Source organism: Melopsittacus undulatus, chromosome 13 (genome assembly GCF_012275295.1).
Source record: "Melopsittacus undulatus isolate bMelUnd1 chromosome 13, bMelUnd1.mat.Z, whole genome shotgun sequence".
Taxonomy (NCBI): domain Eukaryota; kingdom Metazoa; phylum Chordata; class Aves; order Psittaciformes; family Psittaculidae; genus Melopsittacus; species Melopsittacus undulatus.
The window spans coordinates 5,730,108-5,748,740 of NC_047539.1; the positions used below are offsets into that span (position 1 = coordinate 5,730,108).

General features: G+C 62.7%; 2 protein-coding genes across 3 annotated transcripts in view; one reads left to right on the forward strand and one right to left on the reverse strand.

Annotated features, from left to right (window-relative positions):
• The window catches only part of SMG6 (SMG6 nonsense mediated mRNA decay factor), a 104,485-nt gene extending 96,563 nt beyond the window's left edge, over positions 1-7,922 (forward strand). For both annotated transcript variants that reach the window (XM_034068674.1, XM_034068675.1), the window contains exons 16-19: positions 597-750; positions 3,835-4,046; positions 4,296-4,377; positions 6,007-7,922. In XM_034068674.1, coding sequence (XP_033924565.1) covers positions 597-750; positions 3,835-4,046; positions 4,296-4,377; positions 6,007-6,137 — 579 coding nt within the window. In that variant the 3' untranslated portion in view covers positions 6,138-7,922. The remainder of the gene's footprint in view (positions 1-596; positions 751-3,834; positions 4,047-4,295; positions 4,378-6,006) is intronic.
• Positions 7,923-8,731: 809 nt separating this feature from the next.
• On the reverse strand, positions 8,732-12,379 carry HIC1 (HIC ZBTB transcriptional repressor 1). The gene is given in 3 exon segments (XM_034068843.1): positions 8,732-10,741; positions 10,743-11,347; positions 12,068-12,379. Coding segments are annotated over 3 exon segments (1,998 nt in total). The 5' UTR covers positions 12,120-12,379; the 3' UTR covers positions 8,732-9,400.
• Positions 12,380-18,633: the final 6,254 nt, after the last annotated feature.

Here is an 18,633-nt window from a genome sequence, read left to right on the forward strand (position 1 = left end):
ATAGAGTAGGAAGAGGCAAAGCACATGCAGGAGCTGGTGGGACAGGGAGTGAGATCCTGAGCCAAGCATCCCCACCCCACAGACCTCCCCTCTGGCTGCCTGCTCTGGGTCCCCGTGTTAGGATGCCTTTGGCAGCACTTGTGTGTCCCAAACTGGTTTGTTTTGGCTGTTGTTGCCTTGAGCTGTTTCCATGTGGAGCCCCAGAACCCTCACCCTCCAGCCCCGCTTTCTCCCTGCTGTTTTCTATCAGGGTTGGTCTCTTGGCATTGATGCTGATGATCCTGGCAACTGCCAGCCCACAAATGGGACAATTCCCAAAACACCTCCACTTTTCAAGGCTGGTCCCAGCTCCCCATCGAGCCGGTTTTGCTGTGCTCTCTTGGAGGCTTTTGCCATCCCACTCACATGTGCTGTAACTCCGCAAGAGCTGATGTTTGAGGTGTGCAGGGGGATGGATGCAGCCTCCAGCCACTCTCCTTCACACAACGCCCTTGCTGCAGGAGGTGTGCGTGCCACCAGGCTCATCTTCTGCTTTCAGAGTCCACAGGTCATAGGGCTGACGTCCTCCTTACTCACCGTGTGTCCTTCTCCTCCAGGCTGTGCTGAAAGACCAGAGTCAAATGAGGCAGATGGAGCTGGAGATAAGACCTGTCTTCTTGGTGCCAGACACCAACGGGTTCATCGACCACCTCAGCAGCTTGATAACACTGCTGGACTGCAGGAAGTTCATCCTGGTGGTGCCCCTCATCGGTGAGTAGAGCCAGTGCTATGGTGGGGGCTTCCCCTCCTCTCTCCATGCCCATAACGCCTGTGTGGTCTGGAGCCTGTTGGCTCCTGCCATGGGGCTGGCCTCTGTCCCCATCTCATCCCAGCTGTGGCCAGCGTTAGGACCATGTTTCCCTTCTCCTTTCCTGCCTGCAGCCCTCAACAAACTCCTCCTGGTGCATTTGGGGGTGCCAGGGGCTGGGAGAGGCAAGCGGGTGTTAAATGGGATTTGGAGGGAATTCTGGAGGGAGCGAGGAAGAGGAATTGTTAAACAATCAGAGCAGATAGCTTATCCCAGCTGAGCTGGGGCTTAGGCAGCCGGAGCGAACGGCCAGCCTGGGTCCCAGCGCCTGCGAGCTGCTCAAGCCCGGCCCTTCTTTTTATCCTTATAAAGCTCGCAGTAAAACACAAGCTGGTTCCCGTTATTGGTAAACATTCACCCTGGCAGATAACAGCCCTGCTGCTGGGTGGTCTCCCGGGGTGGCGGCAGGATTTGGTTGGATGCCTTTGCTGGGCTTGTTTGATCCGGGCTGGAGGTACCGTTCCTCCGGCCAGTGTCACTCCGGCACCCGGCGTGTCCCGGCTTCCAGCCTGGCATTCAGATGATCCCAGAGGTCAGGAGCAGGGATCAGCCTCACACAGCCTGCAGGCTGCCCCATCCCTGTTGCAGCCCCAGGAGGTTGGGGATCAGCTCTGCCCCATGGGCATCTCCAGCATCCAGGTAATGAGGTGTATGCTTGTGCTGATCTCCTGGCCTGCAGCACACAGGGGTGCCTGCCCTCCAAGCCATGATGGGGCTTCCTTCTCAGGGCCTGCTGTCCAGCAGACAGCTCTGCCTGCCCCAGAGCCAGCATCCAGCTGCTGCCCTTCCCTATGGAGTGAAGAGCCTGGCTCAGGAGGGGTTCCTGGGACAAGACCTCTGGATGTGGGGAGCAGGGCTGGCCACCTGCCCAGCTCAGCACGGGAGCTGCCAAGTAGCTCCATGGCTTGGCACTGCAGTGCCAGGGCTTTGTGTGGCAGGCAAGGAAGGCAACAGCACCAGCAGAGCCTGGGCAGCCTTGAGGGCTGCAGAGTGTGTTAACACCTGAGAGAGCTGGGACTTGCCCCGAGCCATGGCTCTGCCTCTCAGTGTCTTCCTGTGGTTGTCTTGAGGCTTCCCCATCCAAACCCCAGCCAGGGGCAGCAGTTACAGGAGAGCTGAAAACCCCAGTCCTGTCCTTGTCCGAGATGCTGCTGACCTCAGCCTGCAGAAGGATCAGAAGGATCCCGGCCTGCTATGGACAGGAGGAGCAGCAGACTGAGCACCTCCAGTGTTCTGTCCTGCTGCCTCCCTGCACAGGGTAACTCATCTCCTACTGCTGAAGTACCCTGAAACCAGTGACTCCTTGTCCATGCTGGTTGTGGGTCACATTCCCCCTTGTCCTCCAGGAAAGCCATCAGTGCTGAGACCTGGGTGCAGGCAGGAAGAACCCACCCCAGGGGTAAGCCCATGGGTGCTAAGAGCAGAGGCCCTGATGCCATGCCCCATCCCTGGACCAAGGATCCACATGGGACACTCCTCCCTGCTCTTCCCTTGGATGCAGCAAGGGGTTAAGCACGCAGCTTCTCGTTGGGTTTGTTTCTCTTGCTCTTTAACCTGCTCTGTGCTCCTTGAGGCTGACCCCGCCATGGAGAAGCCAGGCCTGGTGCAGAAGCACAAACAAGCCTCCCCTTTGAAGCCTGTTTAGCTTGGAAGCAGGAAGGCGGATTTCGGGAGGGAATACCAGCTTTTCCTGTTTGATGTTCCGTTCTTGCACGGCTCCCCCCACCCCGGGCCCAGGCGTGCATTGTGTGGAAATGGCAGCATCAGGTCGGTAGCAAGAAGAGTCTTTGGCCAGCAAAGAGCAAAGGCAGCTCCATGCAGCTTTAATTTGAATACCCAGACAGTGAGTGCCAGCCTCACCATGGAACAGAGCGATCACGCAGGCTCCCCGGGCAGTGATTCACAGCACTGGGGAGAGGCCTCAGACCCCGAGCTCTCTTCCCCGAACCCCCAAGGAATGCATAGTTCCCACTTGAACTCAGGACTTGGCTCCAGGCTCGGAAACAATCTTCAGAAATGAAGCCATGGCTAAAACACACACTGTGTGTGCAGAGCCTGCCTCGCGCACACGTGCGCACCAGCCCTCGCGCGTGCACCCTCCCAGCCAGGGATGCTCCTGAGCACATCTGCATCCATCCCCCTGCCCGCCTCGCTGGCATCTGGCTCCCCCTGGGATCAAGGGGCTTCTCCAGCAGCCCCAGTGCCAAAGAGTGGGTCCCTCATGGAGCTCTGCAGGGGTCCCTCAGGCTTCTGCCGGGCTCAGGGGGCTGGAGTGGGTTGGGCTCCCAGTGGGCTCCAGGTAAACAGGCTGGGAAGCTGCTGATCCCAGTCTTAGGTTTGCTTCGAGCAGCATCTGTCAGGACAGATGCACAAACGCAGATGGGTGAGGTGTTAAAGAGAGCGCTCCGGAGAGGGCAGCTACAGGTGGGAAAATGGGGCCAGGACTTGTATGGGAAGCAGTGCTGGGGCGGGAGCTGCTGGATCCCACATGTGACCGTTCCCACATCCACCCTGCAGCAGCTTTCTGTGTCTGAAAGCAAGCACAGGGTGCTGGGAGGTGCAGAGCCAAGCAGTGCAATGCAAGGCAGGAGCAGGCTGCAGGAAGCAGTGGTTTTCCAGCACCCTGGAGCACACAGGGATGTGCTGTTGGTTGTGCTGCAGGAGCACGGGGTAGGGGGCACAGTGATGCTCCCAGTGTCTCACAGTGCAGTGAGGTGTCCATAGGGAGTGTTCCTCCCCACTGCAGGGGCGAGGTGCCTGTGCCCTCGGGGCTGAGCCAGGTGACCCATGGAGGTGGAAGGCAGCAAAGCTTTTCCAGACCCGCAGCCAAGTCCGGGAGCACAGGGACACTGCAGCAGCTGAACCCAGATTTCCTGAGCCAGCTCCCAGTGCCCTGGCCCTGAGGCCTTGGCAACTTGCGTGCTCCAGCAGCAGGTCATGGGAGCACCTTGTCCCATAGTAACTGTACCTCCTCTTCCTGTTTGAAGTGATAAACGAGCTGGATGGCCTGGCCAAGGGCCCGGAGATGGAGCACCGGGCTGCAGGCTATGCCCGCCAAGTGCAGGAGAGAGCCAGGAAGTCCATCGAGTTCCTGGAGGAGAGATTTGAGAGCCGGGACAACTGCTTGAGGGCTCTGACCAGCAGAGGCAACGAGCTGGAGTCCATCTCCTTCCGCAGTGAAGACACCACTGGCCAGCAGGTAAGGAGCATCCCATACACAGAGGCTGGAGGCTCTTGGCCATCATCTCCTTGTGGGGAAACCAAGGGTTCTGGGGTCCATGAGCTCTGGCCAAGGGGTGGCTCTGTCCCCACCTCTGCAGGCTCCTGTGGGCTGCGTGTGCTTTGGCTCAGAGCAGCCCTAGCAGGGTGTCCCGAGCCAGTGCAGAAGCTGTGGTGATGGGGATGGAGGTTTTCATCCTGCCAGGGTAACATTGCCCTTTTCTTCCAGGGAAACAATGATGACTTGATTCTGTCCTGCTGCCTCCACTACTGCAATGACAAGGCCAAGGATTTCATGCCCTCCAACAAAGGTAGGACATCCCCACATCCTCTTTGTCCCTTCTCTGCTGCATTCCACAGACTCCTCCTTCCTTTTTCTTTGGAGCTGATGGTCTCTCCCACATTTTGCCTCTTTCAACACCAAGGTGCCACCTCCTGCCTCCCATCAGCCCCAGGCTGTGGCCCTCCCACTGCATTGCCAAATGTGCACCTCACTTGTGCTTTGGGGATGCTCCAGGCTGTGAGCACCCCACTGTAAATGTCCACAGAGCTGTTCCGTGGTGCTGGCAGCAGTGATGAAGGGCCAGCCAGAGCCTCCTCCCCCCAAACCATGGTGCCTCCTGTCCAGGTCCCTTTTTGCCTCCCAGTGCCAGATTGGCATCAGCCACGTGTGCAGGGATCAGCCATCCCCCAGGCTGTTGCCAGAGCAGTGGGAATGGGAATCGCATCAGCAGCTGCCCAAGAAATCAACCCGCATTTGTCAGTGCGAATTCTTAGCAGCTTAACTTGTCAGATTCACAGAGAAACCGTCACCAAATGTTTATGTGCAAATGATGCTGAATTTTGAAATCATGTGGATTATGGGGAATGGGGCCTGACAAGCTGACAGCCTCTGGTTTGTAACAAGGAGGCGCGTCACCAGCGCGGAGCAGAGGATGTTTATTGTTACACAGTTCTTAAAGTGTCCGTGTAAAACCACCCCATCCCTCTTCCAGCAGCCCTCAGCCCCAGGCCTGGCCTTGCTCTGAGCCCCTGCTCCTCTTCCTCATGCCATGGCCCGGCCAAGGTGCTCGCCCTGCCATGCTCAGCCCCAACACCGTGACCGTAGCCCGCATTCCTGGCCACGCTCCCCTTCCCCTCGTCCTGCCGCTCCCTGTGCAGCCAATCTGGGCCCATGTTGGGCTCCCATAAACTCTGTTTTTTCCATTCCCGTCCTGGCTCGGAGGCACTGTGTTTCCTGTGCTCATAGGAACAGTACTCTGGTCACAGGACCCAGCTGCTTACACATACCCCATATGCTTCCCCTGCTTCGCACACACGTAAGCGTGGCTCCCACATCCCAGCCCGGCACGTTGCGTGCGGGGCAGCTCATCCATCTGGGGGCAAGATCCCTTCGGTTCTTTCTCAGGCTTCAGCCCTCCCTGGCTGGCTGAGCCCCAGGCAGGAACGCCTCAGTGTCAGTGGCGACTCCAAAACAGCTTCACACACACAAAAAGAGAAGGGCTGGTTTTAGATCTTATAACGAGATCACCAGAATAATAGCACCAGCTTCCTGCTGGAGCCAGGGTCGCGGGACGTCTTCCTGGCCTGGCTCAGGCAGAGGGACCTCCTGTTCCCTGCCTGGTGCACGGCACGGGCAGCATGGAACCCTTGGTGCTGCTCGATGGCCTTCCCAGCCCCAGCGATCACAGTTCATGCAGCCCTGAGAGCTGGGAGCAGCAGCTTTGGGATGCAGGGGAGCAGCAGCTTTGGGATGCAGGGGAGCAGCAGCTTTGGGATGCAGTGCTGTCTCCAAGCCGCGCTGGCAAGGAGCAGGGAGCCGGGGTACGGGGTGGCCCTGCCATGCCCAGGGCACAGCACACAAGGAGGTGGGGGGCACAGGATGGGGACAGCAGTGTGGGATGGTTCTGAGCTTCCCGCTGTTCCTTCTCTCATTGCAGATGATCCCATCCATTTGCTCAGGGAAGTGGTTTTGCTGACGGACGACCGGAACCTACGAGTCAAAGCATTGACCCGCAACGTGCCGGTGCGGGACATCCCCACCTTCCTCAAGTGGGCTCAGGAAGGCTGAAAGGGGCCGAGTAGCCCCCGAGCAAGTCACACAGCCTATGAACGGTGGCAGAGCGGCTTCAGCCGCAGCACCACCGCCTGCCAGCCCACCATGAACAATACACGCCACGTCTTCAACCCACCCCAGAATGGCCAAGCTCAGAAGGGGGTTCCCCCCGCACCAAGGGCAGACCAGCCGGGAAGGTCATTGCTGTGGATGGTTCACGTGGAGGCTTTGGGATGTTCAGGGTCCCACCGGCCTTTGGGCAGTGCCAGCGTGGAGCTGGTGAGCCCCGCTGGCGAGGGAAGCTTTGGGTGAGCCCCGGATCACCAGCCTGCTTAGTTTGCTTGGTTGCAGAGAGCTCGAGGCACGGGTTGGTGGCTCTTTGGGTTGGTAAGCTGCACAGGGCACAGACCAGGGACACACCAACGCGGACTTTGGGATTGCTTAGTGTAGCTTGTGCCCCATGGAGAGGCCGTGGACATCAAGGGCAGGTTCCCTCCTGCTCCTGCCTGTGTGGCCCAGGCAGCCCCTTCCCCACGCTGCGCCCACCCCACACATGGGGTGCTGTTTGTGGAGGTGTTTGTCCTCTCCCTGCTGCAGGGTTTGCTTGTTGGGTTTCGTTTCTTTCGCTGTAGCTTAGTTTTCAGGTGAATTGCCCTGTCTGCTCTGCTGGGGGGAGGCTTTGAACACCCCCAGTCCCCCCCATAGCTGCTTTCTGTCCTGCTCCCCTGCCCACCCCAGCCCCTTCCCTCCTCCCCAGGCCCCTTAGTCTCATCCCTTTAGACATGTTTTTGACCCAGGACTCAGCTTGAGGCTAACAGAATTCTCCAGGGACCCCAGAGCCAGCTGTCCCACAGGTCCCATGCATCCTTTTATTGCCACTTGCTTCCTTTAATGTTTGTGACCCTGCTTCTGCTGGAGACATCCATGGCTGGGATGGGCCCCCTCTTCATTTGCCCCTTCACCATGGATGCAGCTGGGAAGGGCCTTATCCCTGGGTGAAACTACAGCGTTGGGGTGCTGCTGAGCCCCACCACGTTGTCCCCTCAGTAAGTGCCCCAGCCCCAGCCCAGTTACACGCCAGATACAGAAGCTCAGAGGGAGCATTAACCCCCAAACCGGAGCTGCTGGAGCTCTGTCAAGCCCCAGTCCCACAAGCAGAGGGTGGGAGTGACCCTTTGGGGTGCCGCGGCCGTGGGATGCAGTGTCAGAGGTGGCGGAGGAAGCAGCAGGATGGAGCCCAGCGTTTTCCTTCCCTGTGTGGGTGGCTCGGTCCCGGTGTCTGCATCAGGAAGTGCAGCGTTATCCCTGCTGGAGCCTCGGCAGCGATGGGGACAGCTGGGATTGTGCTCATTGACCTGTGCTGCTCTTCACCCCAGCCTCACTGCCCACGAGGAAGGGTCTGTGCTGCAGGGCAGAGCCTGCTGACAGAGACTTCGGGTGCCCATAAACTGGTGTGCACAGAACCGTGCCCACGGCACACACAGCACCCGCACCCCAGCGCCATGCCCAGCACCACTGTAAGCAGCACATCATAGACTCTGCCTTCTCCTCCCCGCTGGGTGGGTTTCAATGTATGTTTTCTATCAGAGCTGCCCCAGGGCTGCTTTGCAAGGCCCTTCCCGGGGTACCTGCAGGGCCACCGACCGCAGGCCCAGCCATGGGACCAGAGGCCTGGGTACCACCGAGGAGCTGGCACAAGAGCCTGGGACCATCAGTGCCAGGCTGCTGCCCTGAGCAGTGTTCAGGTTGGTTTGGTGAGATGGTTGTAACCAGTTTTAGTATTAAACATTTCTCTGTGCAGTGTGGCCCCTCCTTTGCCATCATTCAGGATGCGGTTGGGGCAGGGATGGCACTGGGAGGACACTGTGCTCCCATGGATAACCACGGCTCCATCCCACCTTCATCACTGCTCCCCTCAACCGAAGCAAACCGTGTACACAGCAAAGCCCCTCAGCTCCCCTCTGGGCACCTCCGCACCCACCCAACACAACCTGGCCTCTCCCGTTATCACCTCTCAGCACCGAGCAGGGTCCCCCCAGCCAAGAGAAGGATGAGGCCACGCACGTTTAATGTCACTTTATTGCTCATTTGGTTTCGACTATATTAAAAAAAGAGGGGCAAGGAGCCCATGTACAAACTGGACGTGATGGGGGGGGGGGGGAGGGGGGCCGGCGGCTGCCAGCTGTGCTTCGGGTGCTGCCAGCCCTGGGACCCCCAGCAGGGGACCCTGGGCAGGAGTGGCCAGCTCAGGGTAAGGCACAGTGGCTGCGAGGCCTCGGGGACACCCCCCCCCCCCCCCCGGGGGCCTCGTGTGCAAAGGAGATGGGGGGAGAAGCTTCACATTAGCCCCAGGCAGAGGGCTCAGGGCTGGGGGAGCTCTGCCCACACCGAGCAGGAGGTGGGACTGGGGGGTCCCAGGTCACTGCTCCCCATGCCCCCCCCAGCCCCATAGCTGACAAACCAGACTGCTTTGTCTTTGTCGTGCCCCCCCCACCCCTGCCCAGTGCAGCCACGCTGGGGACGGGCATCTTTGGCAAATAATAACGATAAAAGAGAGGATTTGAGGCAAGGGTGAAGCCGCCGGGTCCCGTCCGTCCCCCCCCCCCCCCCCCGAGCATCCCTGATGGATGGGGCAGTGCCCAGGGGCTCAGTCTGTGACAGGCCCTGCCCCAGCTCCCGAAAACACCGGGGGGGGCTGCTGGGATCGGGCCGGGATCGGGCCGGGAGCTCAGTGCTTGCTCTGGTGAGGGTACCCCGGCCACCGACCCCCCCATGCACCCCCAGCACCGTCCCCCTCTGTCCGGCTGTCCCCGCGCTCCCAGCATGGCCATAGAGGAGGGGGTTTGGAAGGCACAACCCAGCCCCACGCTCACCGTTCCCATAGGAATGCTGCCGGCAGCCATGGATCACTACTCACGGGCACAGTCCGGGTCCCGCTGCGGCAGAGCCGGGATGATGGGGGCAGCCACCACCGGCCTCCCCCTTCTCCCGGGGTGGCCCTGAGGTAAGGAGCGGGCTCATGTCCTCCCCAGCCTCGGGATGCAGCCTCACAGCTCCCGCTCCGCTCCCAGCAGTGCCAAGGGGGAACCGAACCACGAGGTCAGTCCCTGAATTCCCGGCTTCTCCCGTGGTGGGATGCGGCTCCCATGGAACCCTCCGCTTGGAGCCAGTTCTCCAGGTGGGGTGGGGGGATGAGCACCCATCACCTCCCGTCCCCATCTCCACGCGGGGCAGCGAGGGGACCCCAAAGGCCTCCTCACCCCCCGGCCGCGCCGGCGCTAGGGCGGCGAGTATCGCTCTATGGTCCGGGCGGCCTCGGCGTGGAGGTGCGGAGCCTGCACCAGCACCTCGGCCGCCTTGTCCTGGCTCAGCCCCAGGTGCTCTGCCGTGAACTTGGCCAAGGGGTAGAGGCTCTCCATGGCCTTGGGGTCGCTGAGGAAGTGCGAGGTGTGGGAGAGCAGCTCGGCCGCCTTCTCCTGCTTGAGCCCCAGCTGGTCGGCGGTGAGCCTGGCCATGGCGTAGACGCTGTCGGGGAAGTCCAGCTTGGCTTTGCCGTCGGGGCCGGCCGCGTGCATCTTCATGTGGCTGATGAGGTTGCGCTGCTGAGCGAACTTCCCACCGCACACCTGGCACTCGTAGGGCTTCTCTCCCGAGTGGATGCGCATGTGCTCGGTCAGCCGGTACTGCCGCGTGAAGCGCATCCCGCAGGCATCGCAGGCGAAGGGCTTGAGGCCGAGGTGGCTGCGCATGTGGCGGGTCATGGTGCCGCGCTGGGTGAACTTCTTGCCGCAGATGGTGCAGGGGTAGGGCCGCGTCAGCCAATGGGTCTTCTCGTGCTGCCGCAGCGTGGCGGGGTCCTTGTAGGACTTGTCGCAGGAGGAGCAGCGGTAGGGGCGCAGGATGTCCCCCAGACCCGGGCCGCCCTTGTCCAGGAAGGGCACGGCCTGCTCGGCCGCTGCCTTGTGGTACAGCTCCTCTTCGTTGTGGGCCTCCACGTGCGCGTTGAGCTGCTCGGAGCTGGGGAAGCCCTTGCCGCAGGGGATGCACACGTACAGGTTGTCGCCCAGGCTCTCCGGCTCGTAGCCCAGGTGGTTGCAGTAGCGGTCCAGCGCATCCCCGGGCGAGGGGCCCTCGCTGCTGCCTGTCTCCTCACTGGTGCTGTTGTCAGGCTCCAGGTCGTTGCTCTCCACGCTGGGGTACCGAGGCTGTGGGGCCGCGGGCGGTGACTCGGCCTTCTCCTCCCGCTCCAGCTCCTTCTCCGCCTCCCCTTCATCCAGGTAGGGGCCGAGGGGCTCGTGCTTCATCCATCGGTACATGAGCTCGCGGCCGTCGGCGCGGGGCAGGGGGGGCTCGGCGCAGGGCGGCGTGCTGCGGAACGGGTCCGGTGCGTGCGGGTGCCCCCCGGGCTCACCCCCCGGCGGGGAGTCCTTGTAGGCATTGGCGTGGCCGCCCAGGAGGCCGGCGCTGACCGGGGGGCTGTCGTGCCGGGGGGGCAGCGAGGGCTCGCGGGGCTCTGCGGGCAGCAGGCGGTCGGTGGGCAGGAGCTGGGCAGAGGGTCCGGTGGGGCTCTTCTTGGACAGGTCGAGGCCGCAGGGGGGGGAGCAGTGGCGCTCGGGGGGGGCACAGCCCGTGGGGGTGCAGGGGGGTGCCCTGGGCAGCCGAGGCGTAGAGCTCCCCGCACTGTGTGTTGAGCGGTGCCGACGGCTCCACGGGCGGCAGGTCCACGGGCCGCGGTGTGCCCGAGTAGCAGGCCTGGATGACCGGCGTGGCAGCGCGCAGCCCCCGGCCCAGCTTGTAGGGCGCGTAACCCCCTCGTAAGTGGCAGTACTTGCCGCTGCGCTTCAGCTTCTTCTTGCACAGGGCCACCAAGCCGGGGATCTGGAGGTAGCTGGCGGCGGCCAGCACGGCGCCCAGGCTCTGCTCGCCGCCCGGCTCGCACTCGGCCAAGCGGCCGGTGTAGATGAAGTCGAGGATGAGGCGGAAGATGCCGGGGCTCACCATCTCGTGGTCCAGGTTGAGCAGGTTGTCGTGCACCACCAGCGACTTGAGGTAGGCGCTGCTGGCCGCCAGGATGTTCTTGTGCGCGCGGAAGAGCGCGTTCTGCACCACGATGATCACGTCGCACAGGAAGCCTTTGGTGCGCTGCGTGTTCAGCTGCAGCAGCAGCTGCCGCGAGTGGCTCGGCACCTCCATGGCGTCCAGCATCCCGCTCCTCACCCGCCGCCCTGCAACACACACCGCCCCGTCCGTCAGCGCCGCACGGACCTGGCAGTGGAGGGGGGGGGGGGAACGGGGACGGTTTGACCCGCACGTCGGGGGGCTCAACCCATGTGTGTGTGTGTGTGTGGGGAGCTGGGATGGGAGGGTCTGGGGCTCAGCCCCGCTCGCTGCTGCGCCCGGGCCGCTCTGTGCGGCCGCTCTGCCGGTGCCACCGCTTATATGGGGGCTCGATTCGGAACGGGCCGGGGGGGGGGGGGGGGGGACCGGGGGGGGGGTGAGAACCCCCGGAGGCTTCTGGAGAAAGTGACATCACCGCAGCCGCCGCCAGCGCCGCGCCCCGGCCCCGACAGCACCCGGACCCCCCCCGACCACCTGCGGACGGCACCGCTGACCCCCCGCCCGCCCCCCCGGGGCCGCCCCCCCCCGGTACCTGCGCAGCGCCGCTGCCCCGCGGTCCTCCCCGCCGCTCCTCCCGTCTCTTATGCGCCCCGGTGCCGGGAGGCGGCCGGGGGTGCCCCCCCCACCGGAGCCCCCCGCCCCCGTTTCCTCTCCCCTCCACACCCCCGCGCTCACCTCGGGACCTCCCCTCCCCGCCCCCGGTCCGGTGCCGGCTCCCCCCCCCCCCCCCGCCCAGGTGGGCAAAGCCAAGCGGCCGCGGAGCTGCGTTTTGGGGTGTTCCTGTCTCGGTCTCTAATGGTTCGCTTGGTTCCCCCCTTCCCCTTTACCTGGGCGCCCGGTGGCCTCCGCCAACCAGCCGAGGTCTCGGTGAACTCTCATGGCTCAGCCCCGGGGGGGCCGCCGCCGGTTGCTGTTCCCCTCCACCCTCCTCCTCCTCTGCTGCTGCTGTTCCTCCATGCCCCGCGCTCCCGGCCGGTCCTGCGGAACGGGAGGAGGAGGAGGCGGAGGAAGAAGCAGCCGCGGTTCCTCGGGGTTCCCGACGCCGCCAGCTCGGAGGTGAAACCCGGGCTGCGAACTCCCCCTGACCCCGGCCTGAACTCCGAGCAGCGCCGCTGGCTGTTAAAGGGCCGGCGGGAGGTGTTCCTCCTCCCATCCCCGGGCGGGGCACCGACAAGCCGGGCCCCCCCCTCCCTCCCTCCCCTCCCTCCCCATCCCGGTCTCCTCCTCCTTCTCCGAACCCCTTTCCCCCCCCCCCCCAATCCCGGTCTCTTCCCGTCCCGACCCCGCCGCCCCCTCGGGGGTCTCCATCCCTTGGACATCGCCCTTTGCCCGCAGGCACCGATCCCCGCCCCGCCGGGGCTCCCCGGGGGCTCCCGGCCCCACTCGGTGGCTCCGGGTGAATGTGTCCGTCCCCCCCCCATCCCGCCCCGTCGGTACCGCTCGCAGAGCGCCATCTAGCGGCTCCGGTGCGCTCCGTTACCGACGGCCGCTCCTCCCTGCGCAGGTGCGCGGTGGGACCCGACGGGACGGGCGGTGGGGAAGGGTCCTGCGGGGGTCCGGCTGCTGCGTTCGCTGCATGGGGCTTGGTGCTGACCCATGGCGGGGGGGGGTAGCACCCATTGGGTGCTGAGCTGGGTGCTGAAGGGGGACCCCAATGGGTGCAAGCGAGGTGGGGAAGGGGTTTTTAGGGTGGGGGGGGAGCAGCCGGCCCTAATTTGCTGCTGGTGGGGGAAGGCACAAAGGGGGGGGGGGGGGGGGGGGGGCTCAGCGCTGGCTCCCAGATGTGCGTCGGCGGCTCAGGGTGGGCCGGGGGCTTGCGGTGGTTTGGGATGGGGAATGAAGGGGGGGGCACCACGTTTCCATCCCTTAAGAAGCTGCTGGGCCCGGGGGGGGGGGGGGGGGAGGCAGCCTCGGGGGGGGGGACCGCGTCTCGCAGCTTCGCGCTTTCACTTCTCATTTCTCACGGCCGCAGCCTCTTGCACAAGAGCGAAGTAGCGAGGAGGGCACGGCCGGGCCGGCTGCTCCCCATGGGGGGGTCCCATGGCAGCCCCCGGCCAGAGCAGGGCACCCCGAGCGCTGGGGACGGCCCTGGTGCTGTGCGGTTCCCCTCCATGATCCCGCTCCTTCAGTGGGACAGGATTTGGCCAGTCCTGAATGAAGGAGAGAAGAGGACGGGTGCCGGCATGGAGGCGGTGGTAGCCGCATCCCTGCTCAGCATCCCTCATCTGGAGCTCATCCTCACGTTCCCATTGGACCCACCTCGCTATGGGACACCACCCTGTGGACCAGCAGAGGCTGACACTGCCTGTGGGCACCACGCAGAAACCCCCTTCCCTGCTCCCCATCTTTGGCTCATGCCTACAGGAAGCGTCGGGATCCTGGGAGCGGGACGTGGGCGACCCTCATTACAGACCCTGGTTTAATCCCAACTCCCCGGGCACTAATTTCCTCCCCTCCCTTTATCGTTTTCCCTGGTTTCCCCCCCCCCCCCCCCTCTTCAATTAAGGGCTGGAAGTGTTTCAGGTTCTGGCAGTGAGCTCTGGACGTCGCTGTGAGCGATGGCTCCCGCGGGCTCCGTCCCGGTAATTTATGGGGCTGAGCTGCATAAATCACTGCAGCGAGCGGCTCCCCGACAGCTGCTCCCCCCGGGGCCGGCCGGGACCCCCGCCTGCCCCTGCTACCTGCTGAGTGACGCGGAGCCCTTGGGGCAGCCACCAAGGTGTGCGTGAGGGGAGGGGAATGGAAAAACCTTCACCTTTTCCACCCGTTCTGGCAGCGGTTCCCCCATTCCCGGCCTCTCCCAGCAAAGCAGGGGGTGGATGGGTGCCCGCAGGGCATTGGGGCAGGTGGAGGGGGGTGGAGCAATTGATATCCCCATTCCCACCGTGTGGGGGAATCCCAACCCCAGAGCCCAAAACTTGCTGGGGGTCCCCATGGATGAGGTTGGATGGGGCTTGGAGCAACCTGGTCTTAGTGAAGGTGTCCCTGCGGCAGGAGGTTGGAGCTGGATGAGCTCTAAGGTCCCATTCCATCCCGGGATTCCTTGATTCTATGACCTGTGGCTCACGCTCAGCCCTGAGGGATGGGAATGGCCGAGCTGCGGGGCTGCAGGCAGGGAATGGGAAGGCGCAGGGGGGAGAAAAGGGGCATTTTCGCCTCAATGTGCTGAGCAGATTGGAACCAGCTCTGGTTAAGTCATTGGCTCTGTTGGGAGGTCTGAGCTGGAGCGTCTCCCGCCCGTGCCCCCTCCCCACGATCAATCAAAGTTGCAGCAAATTAGCCCAGATGCTGGGAGATTCGGTTCACATCCAGCTGTGGTTTGGATCGCGTTCGCATGCCTGGCTTCATGTGGGACCTGGGCTCTTGGACAGGATACAGCCCCCCGGTCTCTGCAGGGCCCTGTTTCCCAGCGCAGCCTCTCCCCAAAGCCCACACACATGTCTTCCATTACGGCGCGTTGGCCAGCCGGGCCGCATCCGGCACCGCCGGCAGCCTCAGCCCCGCTGGCTCCTCACACTTCATTCTCCCGATGGAGCTGGGCTATGGAAGCCCCTCGGCCCCAGCACCGCAGCCCCTGTGTCCCCTCTGCCTGCGCTGCTGGGCTGAGGCCGTGCAGCTCGTGACACACTGAGCTGGGGGTGAATGGGTGATGCCCACCCTGCTCATGGGATGCTCACACTGGGCCCTGCCTGCTCAAAGTGGGTTGAGACACAGGACACTGATGGGGTGCCCCCAATGAGAGGATCCCTGGGAGGTGATGGGAAGGGTAGATCCCCCCCCTTGGCATGGAACAGCCCCTCCAGCAGCCAGGCTGCAGGGATGGCATTGGGTGGGCAAGGGGACCCCTTCTTTTGGGGTGATGCTCAGGTGAATGGGGGCCATGCACCTGGGGAGTGATGCTTGGTGGGGCAATGGGAACCCAATGGGCATCCTGAGGAGAGAGGAAATGCTCGGTCAGACAAAGGTACCTACCCCACAGGGTGATATTTCATGGGGTGCTGGGGCCCTTTCTCGTGAGGGGATGCTCAGGTGCAGACTCACACAGTGACTGAGGTTGAGGACCTCAGGAGTTATCACCCAACCCTCAGCTAAAGCTGCCCAGGACCTTGCCCAGATGCCTTTTGGCCATCCCCGAGGATGGTGACTTCACCACCACCCTGGGCAGCCTGTGCCAGTGCACCCTTCACAGGGAAAGATGCTCAGTTCCGGTCAGTGAGGAGCTCCATGGGTCAATCTGTGCCCATTGCCACTTATCCTGGCACTGGGCACCACTGAGCTGAGCCTGGCTCCATCCCGCTGCACCCTCCCTCCAGGATGTACATACAGGGACCCAGTGTCCAGGCTGAGCAGCCCCATCTCACCCATGGGAGAGATGCTCCGGTCCTGTGATCTTCATTGTGCTCCTTCACTGGGCTCTCTCCAGTCTGTCCACACCTCTTGTACTGGGGAACCAGGAGCGGCCTCCCCAGCGCTGAGCGGAAGGGAGGGATCCTCATCCCCATCCCCATCCTCATCCTCGCCCTCCTCCTGACACAGCCCAGGCACCATTCACCTCCTTTACCTGAAGGGCACATTCCTGGCTCATGGTCACCAGAACCTCCAGGGTCTTTGCTGTGGCCTCTGGGATGTCCTGATCCCTATGGCTTTGAACTTCCCCTTGTGGCACTTAACGAGGTCTCTGTCAGCTGGAGGGGGCAATGGAACCCCCTTCCTCATGGGGTGATACCTGATGGGGTGATGGGACCCCCTCCCTGCTGGGTGACACACAAGCAGGTGAGGATCTCATCCCTGTGGGGTGATGCTTGGTGGGATGATGGGACCTCTTCCCTTATGAGTGATGGATCATGGGGCAGTGAGATCCCTTCCTTGTGGAATGATGCTCAAATTGGGTGAGGAACACTTCCAGTGGGGGGGGGGGGGGGGGGGGGAAGAGAGGTGACAAGACCCCCTTCTGTGAGGGATAATGCTTCAGGAGGCAATGGGACCCCTTCCTTGTGGGCAGTCAAACAAGGGAACCCATCCCTGCAAGGTGGTTTCATGGAGCAGTGGGACCCCATCCCTGTGGGGTGCTGTCTGATAGGGTGATGAGACCCCTTCACTGTGGGTCAATTGACTTCTATTGTGGGACAATACCCAAATTGAGAGAGGAACACTTCCAGTGGGGTGATATTTGGAGGGGGGAGAGGTGATGAGACCTTTTCTCTATGGGATGACACTTCATGGGGCAATGGGACCCCTTCCTTAAGGAGTGATACCTGATGGGGTGATGAAAACCCTTCCTTTTGGGGTGATGCTCAGTCAAACAGGGACACCCATCCCTGCCAAATGATGTTTAATGGAGCAATAGGACCCTTTTCTTATGGGGTGCTGACTGATGGGGTGATGTGACCTTTTCCTTGTGGGATAATACCTGCTGGGGTAATCGGACCCCATCCCTGCAACCTCTCAGGCAGCTATCTCATCCCTATGATGTGACGCTTAACGGGACGATGAACCCCCTTCCAAGTGATGATCGATGCGATGCTACAACCCCCCCTTTCCTTTTGCCGGTGATGCTCACCCAAACAAGAACACGCATCCAGCCGATATTCCCAAAGGAATGGGACTCCCTTCATTATCCAGTCACGAGTGGAAAGCCCACGAGATGGCAGCAACGGGCTGCTCTCCGGGATGTGTGTCCCCCCCCTTTCTCCATCACCCCCCCAAAGGGGCCGCTTTATTCCCCCTCCAGATCGCCCCGGTACCCCCGACGCGCACCTCGGTGCGCGTCGGGGGTACCGGGGCGATCTGGAGGGGGAATAAAGCGGCTTTGGACGGGGGGGGACACACAACACCGGAGCTACGCAGCCGGTTGCGGGTGGGCCGGGCCCCAGTTGCTGACTAATGCGGGGCTGAGTCACGGTTGCGGCGGGGAGCGCTGCGGCAGCGCAAACCCCATCCCCTCCATCCCCTTCCCAAACGGAGGACCCCGACGGGCATATGATGGAAAGGGGGGGGGGGGAAAGGGGGATACCCCCCTAATATCCCCTTCATAGGGGGTTTAAGGAGTTTGGGGGGGTTCTAAGGGGAAAGCACAGTAAGTCGATGGAGGATAAAGGATGCTGATGGGGTTTTGGGGGGTGTCATTCCTTGAGTCGTTCCGTAGGTATTTGGGGGTGTATGTATGGGAAAGGGGGGGGGGGTCGTGGCCTGGGTCCCCATAGCAGCGTGCGGCCTTGCGCAGCGGCGGATGCTGGCGGGCGCGGATGCTGCTGTCAATGACAACGCCGCTGTTGCTGTGGAGACCGCTATGATGCTTCTCCAGAGCAGAGTGAGGTCAGACGGCTCCAGCAGGAATTGGGGAGGGGGTGTGTGGATGGATGCGTAAGGGAGGGGGAAAGGATGCCCCCATGTCCCCCTGGATACCCCCCATTTGAGGGGGGCTGGTACTTGGGATGATGGGGAGGGCAGAATTCACTCAGCCAAGAACCCATCTGGCTCTGGGACCATGGTGGATGTGGGGGTCCCAGCCCCTCATCAGACCCCACTGTGAGGGTCAGAGGGGGACAAAGCAGACCGGTGCAGCAATGGGGTGTCCTCCCTCAATACTCTACATTCACACACACCCCCCGTTACACACACACCACTTTGTGTTGTTCCATCCTCCTGCAGGACACTGGGCTGGCACCCATGGGTGCTGGTGGCACTGGAGGGAAGGGGATTATTCCCACAGGCAGGCTGGAGATGCTCACTGGGACATTGCCACGGATGGGGGGTACACGGGGCCACCCCCATGCCAGTACCTGAGTGTGGGGACCCCTGAGGACTTGTGCAACCCCTTCCCATGATGGGGGTCTCCAGCAACCCCATGTCACCAGCCCCACAGTCACACCACAAGGCCGGGATGGGGCCATGCTCCAGCACAGTGCAGTGGTTGGGGGGCAGTGGGTGCTCTGAGCTCTTCTGGACTCCTGAGGGTCTGGAGCAGGGGCTGCCCCACAGCGCAGCCTTTGGTGTGATGGGACCCTCTGCTTGTGCCTCGATGGGTGCACGGCCCGAGCCTGGGGCAGGTGGAACGGGGATGTGGGATGCTGGATGCTGGGCACCTTGAGGAGCCGGGGACTGGGGGGACCGAATGGATCCGGAGGGGGAGCAGACGAAGGGGGGGGGGGTCTCGGTGGTCCCGGTGCCTCCCGGCCCCCTGCCCGGCTCGGGCCGCTCGTCCTCCCCCCGCGCCGATATAAATAGTAGCGTCTTCCCGTTCCCTAAATTTCCTCGCTGACGTAGCGCTCACGTCATTGTGTAGGTTGATGCTTTTCTATGAATGAGCCGAGATCCCCGTTACTACGAGCCCGATCCTATAAAAGCCCCGCGCGCTGCGGACAGCGCAGCAACCGCCACCGGCGCCGTCCCC